General features: G+C 37.5%; 2 protein-coding genes and 1 long non-coding RNA gene across 11 annotated transcripts; all 3 read right to left on the minus strand.

Annotated features, from left to right (window-relative positions):
• Window positions 1-217: 217 nt before the first annotated feature.
• On the minus strand, window positions 218-5,158 carry LOC112291066 (cyclin-dependent kinase B1-1). The gene is made up of 8 exons (XM_024538028.3): window positions 3,357-5,158; window positions 2,746-2,887; window positions 2,415-2,476; window positions 2,202-2,313; window positions 1,951-2,044; window positions 1,772-1,841; window positions 1,397-1,535; window positions 218-1,248 (listed from the first exon to the last, which is right to left on the minus strand). The coding sequence occupies exons 1-8, from the start codon at window positions 3,551-3,553 to the stop codon at window positions 1,156-1,158; spliced, it is 909 nt and encodes a 302-aa protein (XP_024393796.1). The 5' UTR covers window positions 3,554-5,158; the 3' UTR covers window positions 218-1,155.
• Window positions 5,159-6,923: 1,765 nt separating this feature from the next.
• Window positions 6,924-7,929, minus strand: LOC149987834 (uncharacterized). The gene is made up of 3 exons (XR_016506313.1): window positions 7,800-7,929; window positions 7,398-7,521; window positions 6,924-7,045 (listed from the first exon to the last, which is right to left on the minus strand). It is a non-coding gene; the product is annotated as an uncharacterized LOC149987834 (long non-coding RNA).
• A 136-nt stretch (window positions 7,930-8,065) lies between these two features.
• On the minus strand, window positions 8,066-13,791 carry LOC112291065 (uncharacterized). 9 transcript variants are annotated; one of them, XR_012218857.2, is made up of 13 exons: window positions 13,609-13,791; window positions 12,463-12,588; window positions 12,176-12,241; window positions 11,653-11,970; window positions 11,303-11,419; window positions 10,981-11,052; window positions 10,640-10,723; window positions 10,199-10,299; window positions 9,960-10,041; window positions 9,182-9,519; window positions 8,998-9,038; window positions 8,680-8,761; window positions 8,066-8,233 (listed from the first exon to the last, which is right to left on the minus strand). XR_012218857.2 is itself a non-coding variant. In XM_090255788.1 (11 exons), exons 1-10 carry the CDS (start codon window positions 13,684-13,686, stop codon window positions 9,199-9,201), a joined length of 1,362 nt encoding a protein of 453 aa, XP_090111914.1. In that variant the 5' UTR covers window positions 13,687-13,791; the 3' UTR covers window positions 8,066-8,761; window positions 9,182-9,198. The 9 variants fall into 9 exon arrangements, 5 of the variants coding, with proteins under 5 accessions (XP_090111914.1, XP_024393791.1, XP_024393793.1 ...); XR_016506312.1 differs by having other exon boundaries at window positions 8,066-8,761; window positions 11,303-11,416; XR_002972333.3 differs by lacking the exon at window positions 8,998-9,038.
• Window positions 13,792-20,106: the final 6,315 nt, after the last annotated feature.

Consider the following 20,106-nt stretch of genomic DNA (forward strand, 5'->3'; position numbering starts at 1 on the left):
CAAGGCGAGCACATGTCATCTAGTGAATGATACGAGGGCCTCTCTTGTACGAACCACAGAATGAAGTTGAGATGCCAACTGGAGGAGGACACGGTCAGCTGCAGAAACAGGCAAGATTGTTTAATTTTGACACCTTACAGTCTTAATAAGTCTTCTTGAAGTCTTTTGAATGAAACACGAACATGCAATTGTAAACAATATGGCCACTACACCAGAATTTATGTCGAAAACAACTTTTAAACCCATAACATACTAATAATTTTTTGTGAGCATCGATTAGATGCTTTTGCAACATTCTCATGAGATCACTCCAGAAAATGTACCAGGAATGCCATACACCAGGTTCTCAAAATCCAACTCCTAATTCGTCCTGTAAACCTCGGGATCTAGGAATTAAACGGAAGAAATCTAACATACTCATAGCATGGTCAGTAGCATTCTTGTTGGGCAGTGAGTCTGCCTTCCAAAAGACTCCTGCTTGAGTTCAACAGGCCAGATAGAAATGTCCACTACGCTGGAGGAGCGGCTACTATGTGGCGGAAACATAATTTGGGTAAACGCACCCCTCACGACCCACATTGACTTATCACAATGTTCTATGCTACTTTTTTTCATTTTTCCTTTTCAGGGGTCTAAGAACAGCACTGGCGTTTGGTTTCAACAGCACGCCTCACTGTTCAGGGATAAATATTGAGCTAAACCAGGAAATGTAGCTTCGAGTGGGCTGACTACACACCTTGGAGCCTACTAGCAATCAAGGAGTCAGCTCAATCTTTGGAAGGGTACACATGTCTAAGTTCAACACTTTGCCGTCTTGTCCAATCATAGTTGGTTCAGTCAAAGATGCTCGGTTGAGAACAGCCGCGCTTGCCCCAGGTCTTTTTATAAAAAAAAGACTTGGACACATAAAGGATCAAATTTGGGATGAGAACTGATTGAATACACTCTGCTTATAGACATGCAAATTGCGTGGTGAATGCCACCCTCGCTTTGAGAAGGGAAACGGTAATTTCAACATGTGCCACATATGTACCTATGTTTTTGGGGATAACCATAGCAAAGGACACCTGTACCCGCTCGGATCGATGCATTGAATAAGGCTACGCTTGTACTGCCAACGGGAAGGTGTTTCCAAAGGTTGCTAGCGTCTACAGATCAAAATTGAGACTTGTCCAGATCATCAAAGAAAGGATGGTTCAAGGCTGCCTTGGCTGAGACACGCTTTGCAGGATCGAACATCAACATTCTCTGCAAGGACCCAACCACATGGAAGATTCCTTAACTTCAAACCAAAGGGAACTTAGGTCTAACGAACTCAGAAACATGTTCACAAGCAACTCAACCGCCAACGAAAACAAGAACATTTGCAGAGGAAAGTTTACACAACACTGCTTACAGTTAGAAGGTCTAGAGCTTCAGGGCCCATATCCGGCACAGCTCGTGACAGGTTTTGAGGTTGCCATTGAGGATACTCATGCCAGTCCCGCAGCTTTTTCACACCAGGCCATGATTCCTCCGTTGGAGTACCAAGCAGCCTGCACCAAAACTCATGATGAATATGTCATCTGGAAGACTTGATCTGCATAAGTAAAGTTTCTATAAGAAGATAACACTAAACGCAGGAGTAATTAGCCATTATTTTGATTTCAGTTTTGAGATATTGATGAGCAGGACGGGACCTCAATTCAATAGACACAAGTTTTCAACAGTAGTAGTACTAATTCTTAAGGTTGATTACAGGCTGTCATCAAAAATAAATAGAACAGCGCACCTGAATATATGCAGGAGTTGCTGTAATTCCGAATCCCCTGGGAAGAGAGGAGCTTTGCGAGATAGTTCAGCTAGACACAACATAAAACAGCATTGCAAGAGCTTAAGTAATCGATACAATCTTCTGTATCAGAAACACAGTATTTTTCTTAAATTACAGGGCCATCGACAGGAACATACCAAATATGCACCCCACAGACCACATATCCACGGATGTGGAGTACTGACTGGAACCAAGCAAAACCTCCGGAGCACGGTACCAGAGAGTAACAATCTGCTCAACAGGACGACAAAACAGATGGAATCAGATATTAGAAGAAAAAAAAAAAAAAAAAAAAAAAATGATATTGACAGGTGCTATGAAAATTTGTAAACATCACTCAGTTGACAGTTATGGGCAACAATGGAAAGAATCGTTGACGGTTATAAACCTCGTGAGTGTAGCTCTTTAAAGGAATAGTGAACGCTCTTCCCAGACCCAAATCAGCAATTTTAAGCAAACCCTTTTCTTTGTCCACAAGCAAGTTCTGTGGCTTCAGATCCCTGATAATGAATCCAACAATGGCAACTTAGATATTAAACATTAAACAGGAGGGTATGAGATGAAGTGAATAAGATGAACTAGAAGAGTTTAGTGGAAGTACCGATGCATAACACCATGACCATGGCAGTGCGCAACGCCTTTCAGAAGTTGATACATAAAGCTCTAAATTAAACAAACAAAAATTTGGTTGAGGAAAGCTTCCATTTTGAGCGTCACGGGCAGAAGATAGTTAGACAGAATCAATTCTCTGCTTTAAAAACCACTCCAGAGAGGAGACACAATAATCGTTCTACGCTCAATTACATTGGACTATCCACAACAAAATCAACACCTCATCAGCGGAACAATATAAACAGTCTGAAACCCCGCAGAGAAGAACCGACACTTGCTGGCTAAAATGAGAGGATTTCATCCTGATCAGTGTAGGGTACCTGAATAGTTTTCGCGGGAATAGGATTGCCACTACCTCGGCCGTACGAATCGATGAATTTCTTGAGATCACTGTCAAGGTACTCAAAAACCAAATACAGTTGAGGTTTCCCATTCTCATCTACGCTTTCCACAGATAACAACCTGCAAGCGGAGAGAAAATGTCAGATTTCGTTCAAGAACGTGATGATACCCGTTGCAAGAGCAAGTGGGACGTAAATCTCGAACAGGTGACGATACTGCATGGCAAAAATTATCCAAAGTTTAGGGCAGAGAGATTTAATTTTCAAATTTTAGATTCAAAAATTAATAAAATGAGGTAGCCCGCACTGCTTTCTCTGTAATAAGAAAAGTAATTCTATATCATTCCGGCTGGTAGGTTATCTTAAAAGAATCGTTCAGCTGCTACATGGCATAATGTAAGGACTCCGGCGAAGGTCATTTCAGATGGTGTGGCTTCAAGAAGAAAAGTTGTCACAGCTAGGCGGAATCGTTGTCATCTCCGATACTGTGGAAAACCATGGCAATCACCTTGCATGTCCGCAGCGACTTGATTGCTGTTAGGATAATTCAGATGAAGCGCATGTTGGGTCTGAATTGCTCTCTCAGGTACCTGACAATGTAGATGCTATGTGAAAGCATCTGCAAGAGTGAAACCTCTCGAAGAGCAGTTGATGGTACTCCTTCATCCTCCATTTCAAGCCTGGTTTTCTTGAGCGCCACTAGGCGACCTGTGCTCTTGTTCCTCGCTTTGTACACTTTCCCGTAGGTACCCTCCCCGATCTTCTCCAGCTTCTCGTATTCGTCCATTGCTGGTGGGGAGAAATGTGTATCCGAGAAGCGAGTGAATTGGTACTTTAAGAACCAATCGAGGCAAAAGTAATACCCAGGCTCCTCGATATCTTCAGCTGTCTTTTGGCTATACCAAGCCCTGTCCAATTACGCCACTCAACTTATCTCCATCCGACAGTATAGTAGCTTATCAAGCAGATTGTGCGGTGCCGGTAAGAATAATCAAGCAGCAGCTGGGCGAATCACTCCACCATGTTTGTAAACACCACCAGCATTGCCATTTCAATGACAAAGCTTGACAGTGATTCAAGAGGACAAGCTGAACAGAATTTAACTCACACCTTTATTACGAGGAATTGTACGGAAGCTAAAACAGACATAGCGATATGACTTTTACTACTTCATAACGGAATCTTGGCAGCTGCCTGAGAAGAAACCCAAACAACCTTCACTCGCCACGGCAGTGAATTCAAGAGTGTCACATAGATAGACACAACTGTAACCAACAAGCTAGAAATACAGAAATGCCCCTAGCACATTATAAAGTGCACTCGTAAGGAAGAGTCTGAGATAATCGATATGTAGAGTGGTAGGAAGCCAATTCAAATGATGAAGTGCCACTATAAGATTAAATTGGTTGTGGAACGAAGCACGTTCAAAATGATTGCGGAACGAAGCACAGATATCGTGATGAAAGAATGTACAGGACAACCTCGCAAGAATATTTATTTATCGCTTGCTTGTTTTACAATGGCAATGCGATGTGACGGCGACAGAGGACAAGAACCTTAACGGAACGAAGTAAAGCGAGACAGGAACGAATAAAGAGAGACAGTGAGAGACTGATGAGACGACAAGGAGTGCAGTGTAGCCCGAGGGTTTGGAGCAAAGACACGGACCCACTCCAGGTAGTGCTTCCAAGTAGCTCTGCCAAGAGAGACGGAACGAAATCGGCAGAAAAAAGCTGAGCTCCAACAGGTATGTACCAATAGAACCGTAACTTAGTTCCTGGCTTAAATAACCTCCATCTGCCGATCACAAAGAGTAGTAAGAGAAGACAAACAAAGTCTCTGACACACGAGGCAGCAGAGAAGGAAGCAAGGAATGCACATGCGCGTGCTGCTTTTGATATTGACAGACATAATAAGAACCAGACCCGCACTCAAAGTTCAAACACAAAAAAAAATGGAACAGTGACAAAACCCAATTGCCTAACTTCACTTCACCCCAACCTCACAACCGACAAGAAAATGTCCCACGAGCACCTGCAAAGCACAACTCATGTAGTGTCGGGCGGCTAAACGAACTCGTACAAGCCACACTACGACTCACTATCACGAAGACCACTACACAAACTCTGCACACTCTTGCACAATCCCACGGATCCCCAAATTCAAAAATCCAAACACAACACTCAAGAAAAAACGAAGAGGACCGAATTGAGAGGCGAGCACACTTCACTAGACTCGAATCGCAATGGTAGTCATGCGTGCGACTCAACGGTTGTAAGGCCAACAACACGTAGTCCCGGCCGATGGTCTCATCACTAACAATCCGCAATGACTGACAATTCCTGCAACCTGAGTCGAGCAATTGAGCGACGACGACGATGACGCACTTTCAGTGAGGTCGATTGTCCTCTGGGTGTGCGAAGCCATTGCTGCCAAGCTGTCCCAAATTCAAATTGGCGAAAGCAGTGGCGAGGAAGAGCAGCGTTTTCCGCAGCGCAGGCCTGGGATCCATGGGGAGCCTAGATCCCAGAGCCTCACATGTCTGTCCTCGGCGAGAAACCTGGCGGAGACCCCAAAACCATTACGGGTCCTAAGGGAGGAGTTTGAATTCGGGGCTGGGTTCGGAGTGGACCCCAGGCGAGGCTTCCATTATTGAGCGCCGGGGCGAGGGCTGGATGAATGGGGTTATCTCATACGCCCGGCGGTTCTCAATAGTCCCCCTCCCCAAGGGAGCATTTGAATTTTGAGTTCGCCCCTGCCCTGCCGCTTGATGTTGTTGAGTAGGCATGGCACTTCGAGTGATGGCCACGTTTAATTATGATGATTTGTAAGTTGAGAGGACAATTCAATCAATGATGTCAAATTCAAAGTGCTGGAGTTCTTCAAATGGCGACAGGCTTCTTAGAATTCAACTGCAAGTCTTTTTCACTGGGGTCTCTTCTGCTTACAAGGAAAAAAAATAAAATACAATAAAATAAAACTGAGTACTTTGAAATTCCCTTGTTGAATTCAATCACAAGCATAATCTTTGAGGTTGATTCTCCTCCCCCAAAATCATCTTACCCAAGTGTTCAGTCCTTGAAGCTTTTGTAACAAAGTGGGGGAGTTACTATATAGCAAAATGAGTAAGGATTTGATGTTTTTGATTCTTGTACACGAAGGGAACTTGAGACCAAACCCTAACTTGCAAGGGCCCACAATGTGATAAAGGTGCTCATGGTGGTAGAGATGGCTGTGGTTGTCCACAACTGGAATTGGTTACAAGATAGTAGAGATCCCCACCTTTAAGAGGAGAGATTGATGCAAAGCCTGCTCCTTTTCGTTTTCAAACCATTGGAGAATGGATGGTTCACCAATTTGGGCTCCATTGGTCTTCTTGAACTCTTGGGAACGTTTGAATTTTTTCCTCAATGGAACATGCAGGACTGTTTCCAAACACATACTCGGACTTTCTTTTCTCATGTCCCCACCATTCTCACTAAAACACGTAGACAATGAACTTGGTCCTACCCAAAAGTAAGAAAATTAAAATTAAAATTAGGGTATAGCTCCACTATTGAGGGATACTCCCCTAGGCTTGCCAGCCTAATAAGATCAGCAACTTGGGGGCTTTGTCTGTTTACACGGGAATACCAATGTCAAAACTATGGCACTGCGTACACGTGTCATAGTGGAGAATCGAAATTGATTAAGTGGCAGCCCAAGGTTCAGGCCTGTTAACCTCCCCATATGGAGAATACAGGGAGCAAGTTTTTTTAAAAAAAAGATACGAACATTCAAACATAAAAAATAAAAAATAAACATAACAAAATGCCCAAGGGTAACACTAAAAGGAAAGAGCGGTTTCTTAATCAAGGCTAGCACAAAAGTTCACAGGAACTTCTCCACATCACTGCAACGAACAGCCATTAAAATGCTACAGAGAATTACCGTGCCAAGTCATTTAAGGAAATTTATGGCCAGTGAAGAATAACTACTGCCATTCAATGGCATATGAGGATGTTCAGAGAGATGGCCACCTTCAGTTTGCAGCCTTTGAATCTGACATTGTTGATGATAAGACAATTGCCTCAAAAACTACAGAGGCACCAGATGCATCTCATTGAGCGGGTCCCACCACTAGCAATCTTCAACTCTTCACACAACGACTTTGACCCCTCCATGGTAAAAACTAGGAAACGTGAAATTCATGTTGGTTTCAACCCATCTCAACACACTCAAGTTTTCTAGGTAGGCAGATTAATGTGGGCCAAGCTTCAGGATCCTTCACACTCAATGCCTGTACAATAGTGCATGATAATCACAATCCCCATTTCGGATTTTCAGTTTTTGAAAATTGGTTTTAATAGCTTTTCCATGCTCATTAATCTCCAGGCATTGAAGATCCAAGCACCATATAAGCAAGGTGAGAATGGGAATAGCAAGACTAAAAGAGCGAGAGAGAGAGAGAGCGTGAGAGAGGAGATGTGAAGAGAGCACAGACCACCAATTGGAGCAGATTCAGCCTACTGTGCAGAGTTGGTGGACGGTAGCGAATTCAAACAAGATTGCATAGAAATAACAGGAAGGAAGAAGAGCCTTGAGTGCAATAAAGGGGCAAAAATAGAAAGAGAAGGGGTATGGAACATTACGTAGCACGCCACGATAAACAAAAGCCAGAGTGGCACTGCTTTCTTAGAGGAGGAGCCATGTCAAAACTGGCCCTTGAATCATCTGATTCCTTCACACATGTCCCCGCAGCTGAGTTCGGCGACACTTGAGGAGACGGAAACAAGATTTGTGAGCTTTAGAGCTGGATAATTCATGGAAAAAGGGGAATTCAAAAGAGTATTTCAAATTTCGGGGTTCAGAACACATCCGTCGTTGCAGGACGCCACGGCGAAACGACATATTCTGTCGTTAACGTGACAACGAACACCTTCACAATCCAAGTTGTTGTGATTGATAGAAAGTAACTATTTTCGTGATGTTTCAAATTCGCACATGGTTGACTGGAAGTCGAGCAAAACGAGAATTTGGGTGGAGAAATCTACATGTATTTGCAGGGGCCTGAGGCGAAGAATTGGTGAGGCAGCCGGCGTCGGTACTGCGATGGCACTTCGCTCGTGTGTCGTGAAGCGAGGGAATTTCGCAACGGCGGTGAGGGGCAATGAAAGTTCGCATTGAGGACGAACTCGACAGGCAGTTAATTTCTCAATTGAAATTACAGTTCTGAGCCATGATGAAGGATGTGCAGACACTGCGACTGTTTCAAATTCGACATGCCAAGTAAGTAATCCGTGCGGGCAAAGCAAGTGTGTGGAGTGGAGAAATAATTATTATATCGCAAGGCAGGTTTCTCTCACAAGGAGAACATACAAATGTCTACAGAATGCTAATTTTTTTGGCTAGACTGAGCCGGTGATAGTGCTATTATCAGAATGTAAATCGTTGGTACAATAGAACAATAGATGGGTTGCAAGTATGGCTGCACATTGCAAGCAACATAAATGAGTACGACCACGAAGATGAAGGTGCCCAGCAGTTGGACATCTAAAATACAAACTAAGTAGACATCGATTACTAAATTCATTTAAGACAACAGCTACATCCAAGTAGGCTGCGCTTGGTGCTCCAATGAAGAGATTAAACACAACCACACCACGCCGTCAGGAAGTGAGTATATTTATACCACTGAACGTTACTACTTTCACTCCCTAGAACGTTCAGAACTGCTACTTAACATGTTGGACATGGGCGTATGATAACACTCAGATGGTGAGAAGATAGGAAAGACAAATCCTACACAAGATGAAGGGCACCCCTTGAACGCACGCTTCATTAATCCTGCTGGCCCTGTCTGACACATTCTGGTCCAAATCGATGACATCAATAATTTACATAATCAGGGGAAAATCAGACGGAACAGTGTACCTCCAGAGTGCTCCAACCAGATGACGCCGCCGTACCGAGGTTTCTTCAGCAGCATAGCACAAGTAGAAACTTGGTGCTATCCCTGAACATTCCATTTCTCCGTCCACAATCAACACTTGGAGCCCCTCTAAAAGCCACTGATGAACTTCTATTGAAATAAATACATAACCAAAGTTGACAACTTGGACCGCAAGAGCACTAAGATTTCACAAAAGTTATCCCACTATACATGTTTAACACTGCAAAGTGACCTCTACATGGAACTTTCACAATCTATGACCGCATGAAAAATGTTCCTACTTGGGCATCTAATCTCACCCCAAAGGCCAGTAAAAACTCTTGCCGTTGTGCTCTTTGACCTACCCAACAATCACGGGCATGAGATAACCCAGGAGAAATAAGTTGCTAATTTATAATCGCATTACAAGGCGCAAAATCACCTATTTCTAAACACTTCACGCAACAATACCCCTGAAGTTGCAAAACGCCATCGACTTCTCACCTTCACTTGCTTCACATCTACACGCTGATCAATTTGTTAGTCTCCGCCTCCTCAGATATTACCCTTTCCTCATCTTCTATAACCATGGCACCAGTTTCGTCATCTTCGTCTTCAACAACATCGATTCCTTCTCCAGCTTGCTCGAGGACTTTGTCATCACCATCTCCAACTGTATTTGCCTCAGCAGTCAGTATGTCACTGGAGACTTTGGATCGCCCAGGAGGTCCATTTTTCCATCTCTCAATCTCAACATCCAAGTTCGCCATGTTAAGTTCAGAAATCTGCCTCTGACACTCAGACAGTTCTTCACGTGATCTGGTCTTCCATTCTGCCAGTTCCTGATTCATTGGTAAAATAAAACCAAAAGTTATTAGGGGAACTAAAAGAGAATTCCAACTGACCACGCAAGAAACTAACGAACTACTCTGAGGGCAGAGAATGTGATTAGAAGGAAACCAGCTCCACACAGCGTCATCACAGAGAGGTAATCAAACTCTGAATAATTTGGAGGACACTACCACTACATTGACTGCTAAAGATATAGTTGCCTACGTTTCCAATTGCTTTCTTTTGTATACTGGATTTAGTGGCAGAAAATGACAGTAAAATTCATAATAATTACAATATATGACTCGGAACCATAATCGTCTACACTCGTACTAATTTTATAAAGACAGATTACAGACAAAAGAACCTGTAAGGACACACCAGGAGAATAAGTACATATAGAACATAATAACATAAATCAATACGACTCAACTCCTGAGTACCATAATACCTGCTGAGCTTCCTGAAGCAGATTGTCCGTCTTTTCACAAGACTTAACTGGTAGATAATAAATTCCGGGCCCCGCTTTTGTTCTGCTCTCATAGCAAGATCACAAGTTAAGACACCAATATGAAGAACACTACCAAGTTCGAACATATAATAACGTGAATTTTACAAAACATTCACACCTCTAATGCAGGCGTGCAAAGGAATGTTTTGAAAATCACTAAAAGAAATGAAAAGCCTCACCTGATGAAAGAGGCAAGCCGAGTATGATGTTCTGCCCACTGCAGAAAAAGGAGTTCTAGTTGCTTAACTTCAGCTTCAGCGGCCAATTTTGCACGTAAAGTCTACCACACAACATACAAAAATAGGTTAGTAACGTCCAAAAAAAAAAAAAAAAAAAAAAAGGAAAAAGAAAAAACGAACCACTTAGAGATTAGGGCTCAATAAAACGTCTTCTATCCACGATCGAAAGAACAACGTCGAATCTTCTACAGATAGAAATGCACAGCAGATCTGAACACAAAACTTTCTAGCGTTTCGAAGAACTCAAAAACAATTGAGGAAGCCAACTGACCATCCTGCAGCTTGGAAAAAATAAACTAGGTCGAAATAGTTTCCTTTCCAAATTACTAGCAAGACTGCCAGTTTAATCTCTCCAAGATGAGGGAAAAGATTGGACTATACCAGATCAGCTCTTCGTTTCTCTGCCAAAGCTTCTTTCTCTTGCTGACGTAAACGTTCACTTTCTTCTTGCGCCTTCTGCTCTGCCTGCATATACAGAAGTTAGAGATGGTGCAATGAGCATTAAACGTATCATCAGAAGTAGCATAACAGATCAAATTGCCAAATCAAGTTTTTCAAGGACAATACCGAACATTTAAGCACTTAAAATCAGAAACTAGGTCTTTGTCTCAGATTGAAGATTAAAAGGCACATGGAGGAACAAATAATACAAACTTACTGAGGGAGCATTAAACTATATTTATAAACGCATACATACATATACACACAGCCCAATAACTTACCTTCCTCAACTGCTCAGATCGACGTTGGAATGATTCGGATCCAGACAGCTTTTTATCCTCCTGCCTAAATTTCTGTCAACAAAACAAAAAAAAAAAAAAAAAAAAAAAAAAAAATCCGCCACTAGCGAACATGAGGAGAAGATATTTGGAAATTTGAATATTTTGAATGTGGCCACGTTTCCAAAAGTCTCATGCAGTAGACGAGAATGCATCATCAGCCAGAGCTTCAAATGCAAATTAACAAATACGTAACAATTAACTTAAAGACGCACGGCCGCTTTCAGCATTTCCAATGAAATTATGAAGGATTAGAAAGTAATACCTCCAGAGTACCTAAAAGAGCTCCAAACATCCGTCGGTTTCGCTTAGCAACATTGGGATCACTTGTCTTGGGCAGAACCCTCGGTACTGGCTCACCAGCTTGTGCATCTTCAATCTGCTACAATCTCGACACAGCAAACAAGTAGTTCAAACTGGATTCAACAATCAAATGTTTTTATGACAACTTCAAAGATGTATGGTGAAATCATGTAACCGCATAGGTTAAGCCGACGATTTTTTATGAATTATTATACTGTAAATAAATCACCCAAGTAAATGAACAAGCTTGAAAAGGACATTGCAAGAGATATTGCAAGTGATTAATCAATTTGTGAGCGTGTGTACACGCACATGTTGGCCAACTGGATTGCTGACACGAACAAGGAAGCCCCTCTCTCTAGGTAACCTTCTTGGCCCTCCGGGACCTCCTGGTCCCCCTGAACGATGTCCGCCTGCACTAGGAGTGCGCGTGTTTGAGTCGGAGCGCCCCCTTCGCTGTGAATCGGTTGATGGAAGTGAATTGGAATCGTCTGCGTTGTAATTGCGTTGGAGCGTTGGCCGCCGATCAGCGACATCATTTTCTTCATCTGCATCATCTTTATCAGGATGAACCTCTTCATTTCCTTCTTTTTCCTTCTCATTTTCAGTAGACTCCACCTCTTCCGTAACCTGTGCAAACCAGACACAATCACCAGATCATAAATATTCAAGACATCATCCTCAAGAGAGAAAATAAAATAAAAATAAAAAAACAAAACAAAACAACATACAAGTACAAAGTACCATGTCTAGCAAAAAAACACATCTCTATAACATTGAATGCATGAATGCCGGGTGAAAAAACTTCAGTGCAGAGATTCGGCAAATGACAAACCTTCACCACAGCCGACAGTAGTCTTCTCTTTCTGGGACGTTGGTCTTCCCCACCAAAGCCTTCCACCTGAAATCACATCACTATATCAGCACCTCTATGATATGGAAAGAAAGGGAAAGCCTCATGAAAACAACAAAGTTCAGAAACATCGCGTAAATCTGTTATGCACCTATAAGATCCCAAAGAGACAAGTCATTGCCTCGACCGAACAAAAACATCGTTAAGGTAATTTAAAAGATATACGTGGCGCTCCTGAACAGCCAGACACCGCGATGAGCTCTCCTTACCCGCCTGATGACCCCTCGCGAGGCATTATTGCGCAGGTGTGGGCCGTTAGCATCAATGTTTCTCGCTGTGCCGCCTTGAGGACCATTTTTCCGTAGCCCTCTGGGATCTCGTAGTCGCTCATTAATCTGTTATCCATCCACAAGATCATAACAGATACAATAAATAAAAGTCCTTGACAAAAGGGAATAAGCGAATCAATACTCAATTTAGGAAAGCAATGCTCGGATGGACTGCAACAGATGAATTTGCTACCCTTGTACAACTGTTTCGTGTAACGACCTTAGTTTGTGAGGTTCAATCGTTATTGTTTAAGTAGTAATTTACCGATTCTCTTAAGAACCGCTGTTTCAAAGTAGGTATGGTTACAACATTCTACACTAAAGCGATCATTACTGCACGAACCTCGCTAGCAGCTTAAGAACTCTGCACGTGGAGATTGCAGGACCGAGAGCGGTTATACCAAGATCCGACGGTAGCAATAGATTGGACAAACTCCTACAGCTGCAAAATTGATCCAGCACTACAATCTCAAAGACTTCCTCATGTCGGAAGTTGTGCTCTTACAAATTCTTTTCAACAGCGAATGTATTCAAATGACAGAATAGCGGTTTGATCGTCTCACTTGGAAACACGCTCAGCGAGATGGTTATACTTTTACAAATAGAACACCACTTCCGATGAAATACAGATTTGGTCGAGGGTTTCCTTCGTGTGGAATAAGGTCGCTTAGCCAAATGCAATCCTACAAACCAAACTTACAAGGACCGAAAACCGATTACCCTTTCTCGAAATATTGCCAGCCTTTTTCACAGCTACCTACGCAGTAACGCACTTTTTTCGCAAAACAACGACACTATCCATCGCTGTGTACACCGAATCCGATTCCAAAACAATTGAAACAAAATCATGAAGCAAACCCTAACCATGATTAAAATTTTGGAAAAAAAAAAAAAAAACAAACAAAAACAAAAAAAAACAACACAAAACACGTTAAAAGGGCGGAAAAAAAGACCAACGGCAGGAAGTAGAAGAAGAAGGTGAACGACACCAACCGAATACGATAAACAATCCTCCAAAGATGCCAATTCACACAGATTTAAGAATTAGGGTTTTGAAGGTGGAGGCAGAAGGAGTAATGGCAGAACCTCTCGCTGTTGGCGCTGGAGTTCGTCGATCTCGCGGCGAAGGTCCTCGGCGGTCTTACCCGCCTCGAGTGTCGCCATGGACACGATGCAGGGCGCGTTAGGGGGAGGGAATTACAGAGGCATGGTAGTGGCATGCGGTGTGACGAGGAGGTGGTGGGTTAGGGCGAAGCAAGCAAGCAAGGAAGGGACTGACTGACTGCGTGGAGCAGTAGAGGAGTGAGATCACTCCATAGCCAGCCAGCCAAAGCGCGGTCAGCCACGTTGTTGTGCCGCAGAGAGCCCCTCAGAGAGCCCCTCCTCCTCCTCTCACCCGCCCAGGCCTGTCCACGCGATGACGGGGCTTCCACATTTGACCACCCATGTATGGCACTGGGTGGCCTACTTGCTTTCATCCTTCCTCTTTATTTTTATTGTTATTTGCATCCCCCATCTTATAATCCGCCTTGGCTACCATATCTATACAACAAGAGAAATTCATTCCTGGTTTGAAAGTGAGGAAATTATTTGTTGTACTGGTCTAAGTGTATGAAGATCCTTAGAATATTTACAGATTAAAGGGGATGTTTCTGAAAATTCTAACAATAGTATTGTTGCTGTTGTTAATTAAACGTGAGTAACATGTGAGTGTGTGTATGTTTGTAATTTATGTTGAAGTATTTAAATTTATTTTTTTAGATTCAATAAACAATCAAGACTGCTTTCATCAACATGGAACCAATACCAAGCTAAATCTTTGATGATTCTTGCTAATTGTTAAATGGGAATGTATTTTGTTTAATCTTTTGGAAAAAAAATGTTGTGAAAAAGAGAAAAAAAAATTATATTGTATAATACAATTCTGATTCAAAATTGAATATCCAATGATGAGAATTATGTATATTTACATATGTTTTTATTATGTCATTATCAGATATTTAAAGCATCATTTTGGATATAAATGTCAAGGGCCAAGAATCAAAGTCACAAAGATAAAAGATAAACTATTTGTTACATTATAAATAAAAATGATTATTTATTTATTTTTGCAACTATTATTAAAAATTATAATCTAAAAAATAAATAACCACTTAATTTATAGTCTATGATTTTCTTATTTTAAATATAAATTGATAATAATTTTAAAAATATATTTTCAAAAAATTAAAAATAAATTGATATATATTACAATATTTTATATATATATTTAATTATTATCCAAAAAAAAATTTAATAATATTTTTTCTTCACATAATAATTATATATAAAAACCTAATTGATATATTAGAAATTTTAATTCATCATTGCATATAAATATAAAGAAGTTTTAATACCAATATTGGTTCAATTCCATCCACTATTTATGGATAATGGATACAAAGCAAACATGACAAAACTAAGATTAATATAAATAATGTAAGATTGGACATTATTATTATCAAGTCAAAGAATTGATGCTATTAGTATGAAGGTAAATTTCTCCCTCTACTCAAATTACAAGATGGTTTCAATTAAGAATTGCTTGTAATTGGTGGTGTGAAGTAGAAGTAGCAAGAACAAGAAGAAAACAAGAACAATACAAAACAAGTGAACAAGTATAATCAAGCAATTATATACTACAAAATTAGTTATAATCTGTTTATTAGATTTTCATCAAATATATATATATATATATATATATATATATATATATATATGTATAGATAATCTTTTAATCTTTTCAATGATATAAAAAATATTTAAATTGAAGTTATTATGATTAAGTTATGATAGATTAAAGATAGAAGATAAATAATAGAAAAGTTAAGTGAATAATTTTTACCTCAAGAATAACCTGCTTTAAAAGATCACAAGTAGTGTATATGGCTTGTTCAGAGAGGACACAAGGCCTTAGTCTTATCTTCTTACCTATATCGAAGGTGCTATAATCTATATAGAACTTATATACCTTCATTCCTATAAGGATTAGAGTAGCTGCTAGCCCTCCTATTTTCTAATAGTAAAATTCTTTTTTTTATATTTTTTATTTTTCCATGGTGTTTAAAAATATGCAACTAGTCTAAGAACCTTACATGGCCTTCAAATCTTGCTTCATTTCTTCATAATGGCTCCCAAGGTGGTAAAATTTAATTTTTACCAAGGTCTTAAAATTTTATATAAAAATTCCTAAAAAATTTTAAATAAAATTTAAAAAATTATGTAATACTTTTATAATAATAATACCTATTTAAGGCTATATTTTAATATCTTTTAAAAATTTTATAATAATAAAATCAATTTATATCTACTAAAAATCCTATTTTTTATATAATTAATTAAAAAGACATGAAGTTTTTTTCATGCTTCTTTTAACTACTAACTAATCATTGATAGGATTTTTATAAGTAATAAATATAGATAAGAGATCAATGAAGATATTGGTCTCAATAAATAATCTTTAATACTTAAAAATAAGTAAAAATATTAAAATAACAAAGACAATTGCTTCCAAGACTTACTAAGATTTTTATGATTTTTATGATTTTTCTTTCAATAAGACTTTTATAACTTATAAATATTTCTAAATTCTATTAAATTATTAAATAATCAAAAAAATCTTTAATCTTAATATTTATATAATAAAATAACTTAAAACTATACTTTTAATCAATCTACTAATTAAGATGCACTGTGCGGCTCACAAATGGCGATAGATTATAGTCGCAATAGCCTCTAATGATTGAACTTGTATTATAAAATATTCCAATTACTTGCTTAAAAGACTATTTGAGTAGATATTTTATTTTAGTTCTTTTCCATATTGCTTAATTGCTCCTTTATAATTCTTTATTTTAATCTTCTTCTAACTTTTGCAAAGAATATTACCTATTATGGATATATATATTTATGTCAATAGTTACTTAAATAATATGAAGAGATAGAAGTAGATAAATTTTATAATATCTTATACATAAGCTTCTTATAAGCTTCATAAATATAGATTTATTTTTATACATATTTAAATGTGATTGGTAGGTTGAATATTTGGTCAACAAGTTATCTACATGTTGTATGTATTGATAGTTTGTGATACAAGCTAATTATGTAGCATATGTATTAAAAACTTGCCTTGCAAGTTAAAACATATGTCTTGCAAATTGGACATGTATTGGAGGTCCTATAGAATGTTGTCATATAGCTTTTAATTACATAGTATATATAGAAGCAATAGTAAAGCCTTTCTTATTCTTGTCAATTCCTTCCTTATTTCTAATCTAGCTTTAAAAATCTTTAGATTCCTAGTCTTTGACAGTAGCCATTCTAATTTTTTTTGAATATACATATTTTTTTTATTATCATATTGTTATCTTTCTTTGATACTTATTTCACTTGTTTATATATCTTCTATGAGTTCTTATCCTTGAAAAATTGACAAAAATATACTTACAATTTCAAATCTTTGTCTTTTCTTGATTAAAAAAAGATTACTCTTTTTTCTTGATAAGACATAAGTATATTAAAAGTTACGGATTATTTTCTTCTAAATTAATATTATTTTTAGATTTTTTTTCTTCAATCTTTTTTTCTATTTATCTTGAGAGATATTAGACATTTTTTTTATTATATAATCATAGCAAAGCTTATTAAAATAAAGAGTGAAATGATACAAATACAAGAGCACTTGAAAGAATTAATGTTTGATATATATCAATTTAATTTGCTACTACAAGGACCAACAAGATTGCCAAGAAGTGAAGATACAGAGATGATTGGAGTTACTTCAACATCTATACCAAATCATGTTATTTCTTCTAAAGTGGAACATTGTTTAAGAATTAAAGAATAAAAAATTATCTTGATCAAAAAATTTGATGGCACAATATTAAAATTTCAAAGATTCATCAATCAAGTATAACTGGTGATTGAACTTCAATCTTAAAGCTATCTAACTCTAGGATCATAAGTTAAGTTTATTAAAACTTTATTTTTAGATTTTATATTATTATAATTTTTATCTTTATTTGAAAAATATAATCCAATATCAAATAATTTTGATGCTTTTTTGGTAGAATTTTGATCTATATATAGAAAATATAATGTAATTTATATTATGATTAATAAAATTTATATTTTACGTCAAAAAAATTGATTTATTATATTATATATTCTATAATTTTGATAACTTGCAATTAATATTAAGTAAGATGATGCTGCATTTGTTAACCAATTTTTTTATAGATTATAATATAAAATAAAGAAATTGATGTTCAACCTACCTAATCTTCAAAAATTGAGTTAAGCAATTGATTTTGATGTAAAGTATAACAACTTTTTTTTTGAATTTCAATTTGATAGTTGTATAAAGCGGTCTCAATATTATTATAATTCAATAGCAATACTGAATGTCTTCTCAACACATACATTCAAAAGTAGAAGATATGCATATTGATGTAATATGTTTCAAACTTCTTATTGAGCAAAAAAAGACCTGTTATTATCAAAAGAGAATATGCTTATATTATAGAGAACTTAAATATAGTACTCAATATCGCCTAAAAAAGTGACGCAACTACAAAATGAAGAGTATGGCTATCAAAGAAGATAATATGTTGAAAAATAAGTTTGCCTAACTACAATAGGAACTATGCATTTGGAATCTTATACAATACCTAATAAAGTTCCTATTCTCTCTTCAAAATTGTCTCTTTGTTTTACAATAGATGTTAATTTATAACCTAATTATTATAAAGAGCCTTAATTTACTTTATTAGATTTAAGATCCTTAATTTTATCCTTGTATGAAAATTTTATTAAAAGATATAACATATTATTAATAAAGAAAATTAAACTTGTTCATATAAAAATCAAAGATGGTTGTTTGTTTTTTTTAAAAAATATTATTCATAAAATATTTTTTATAAAAATAGCAATTAGTAGTCATAATAGTTTTATAATATTTAATATCATTAAATCACCTCTAATCTAGTTGTTTTAAATTTATCATAGCTAAAAAGTATAATCTTCAAATAAATTGAATTTCTTGTAGTCTTTATTTTTCAAAGAGTATAATTGAGAGTGTTATTAATTAAGTAAAAAGTCATAAGTCTAATATAATCAAACATATATTTGTAGTTACAAGAGTTATCTTGTATACTACAAACAAAGATTATCTTAGATTATTTATATCACATATATTTCTAATAATAAAAAGACTTCAAATGGTATTTTAAGCCAATATTAAGATTATGAAAATATCTTTGAAAAAAAAATATGGATATTCTTTCAAAATATTGTACTTATAGTTCCTCAATTGACCTTCAAGATAGAGTTCAATTTCCATTTTGACCAATTTATGGTTTGTCACAAATTGAATTAGCTATATTCAAGAAATTTATTAAAAAAACTTGAAAAAGAATTTTATATATTATTCCAAATCTCCAACATGAGCTCTTATCTTTTTTTTTGAAGAAAGATGGATCATTCTAGATGTATGTGGATTATTGAAGATTTAACAAGATTTCACAAACATACATATTTATTCTAATAATTACCTATATGATTAGATAGAAGTAGATAAAAGTAGATTAATTAGATAATATCTCTTGGAGTAGCTTTTTAAAAGCTTCATTGATGCAGCTTTGACTTTGTATGTGTTTGTAGTTAATTGAGAGGTTAGAAACTTGGTCAACAAGTTAGTCACATATTGCATTTAGGGACATAATCCTTAGAACCTTCTAGAGACAAGTTTCTAGAATGTTCTAGAAGCAAGTCTCTGGAACCTTCTAGAAGCTTCTTAGTTGGCAGAAGATATTAGAGACATAGTCCTTAGAACCTTTTAGGATCAAGTCTCCGGAACCTTCTAGAAGCTTCTTAGTTGATAGAAGTTGCTTGAGAAGCTTCCTAAATAGAAGTATATATTGGAATCAAGGTTGAAGAGTTCTTCAGTCTCGACAACACATCTCTTGGAGCTCTAGCTCACCTCTCTGGTGTTGTTCTCATCTGATTAATCTAATTCTTGCCAGTTCTTCTTGAACTTCTTGTTAGATCTCGAGTTTGTATTTCTGTGTCCGTGACAGTTTGTCGAGACTACACTCACCTCAGATATCAGAGCTAGTTTCTTCTTTGTTAGAGTGTGGATTACCCCTCTACTTGGAAGTGTACTAGCACTTTAGAGGTTGCGGATTACCCTCCTCTAAACTGATACTTCTTTTGTTAGAATATTGGAGTCTTATTCTTCTTGGAGAGAATGGATTACCCCTTTTCTTGAAGCTCTTAAGGCATTTTAGAGGTTGCGGAGTACCCTCCTCTAAACCAATATTGTCTTATTGTAGAGTCATTTCTGTCCTTCTCTTAGAATGACTGGGGGCCAAGACATTAGTATGATGAAAAGTTCGGAGTCCAAGTTAGATGCTATCATGAATGCCCTCTCTACGTTATCGCAAAGAACTATAGAGATTGAAAGAGTCGTGGCAAGGCTTCATAATGTTGGAGCATCTGGGATGGCACAATCTAGGTTGCACCAGCCTCAAACTTTTGTACTTG

The sequence above is a fragment of the Physcomitrium patens genome, chromosome 14, assembly GCF_059467195.1.
Source record: "Physcomitrium patens ecotype Gransden chromosome 14, ASM5946719v1, whole genome shotgun sequence".
NCBI classification, from domain to species: domain Eukaryota; kingdom Viridiplantae; phylum Streptophyta; class Bryopsida; order Funariales; family Funariaceae; genus Physcomitrium; species Physcomitrium patens.

Coding starts and splice junctions, on each gene's coding strand:
- LOC112291066 (XM_024538028.3), bottom strand. CDS start 3,553: ATGGACGAATACGAGAAGCTGGAGAAGATCGGGGAGGGTACCTACGGG. Junction 2,477..2,745: donor TTCCCGCGAAAACTATTCAG/GTACCCTACACT, acceptor TGTTTAATTTAG/AGCTTTATGTATCAACTTCT. Junction 2,314..2,414: donor GGTCATGGTGTTATGCATCG/GTACTTCCACTA, acceptor ATTCATTATCAG/GGATCTGAAGCCACAGAACT.
- LOC112291065 (XM_024538023.3), bottom strand. CDS start 13,686: ATGGCGACACTCGAGGCGGGTAAGACCGCCGAGGACCTTCGCCGCGAG. Junction 11,053..11,302: donor CTCTTTTAGGTACTCTGGAG/GTATTACTTTCT, acceptor TTTTGTTGACAG/AAATTTAGGCAGGAGGATAA. Junction 10,300..10,639: donor AGAAACGAAGAGCTGATCTG/GTATAGTCCAAT, acceptor GTTGTGTGGTAG/ACTTTACGTGCAAAATTGGC.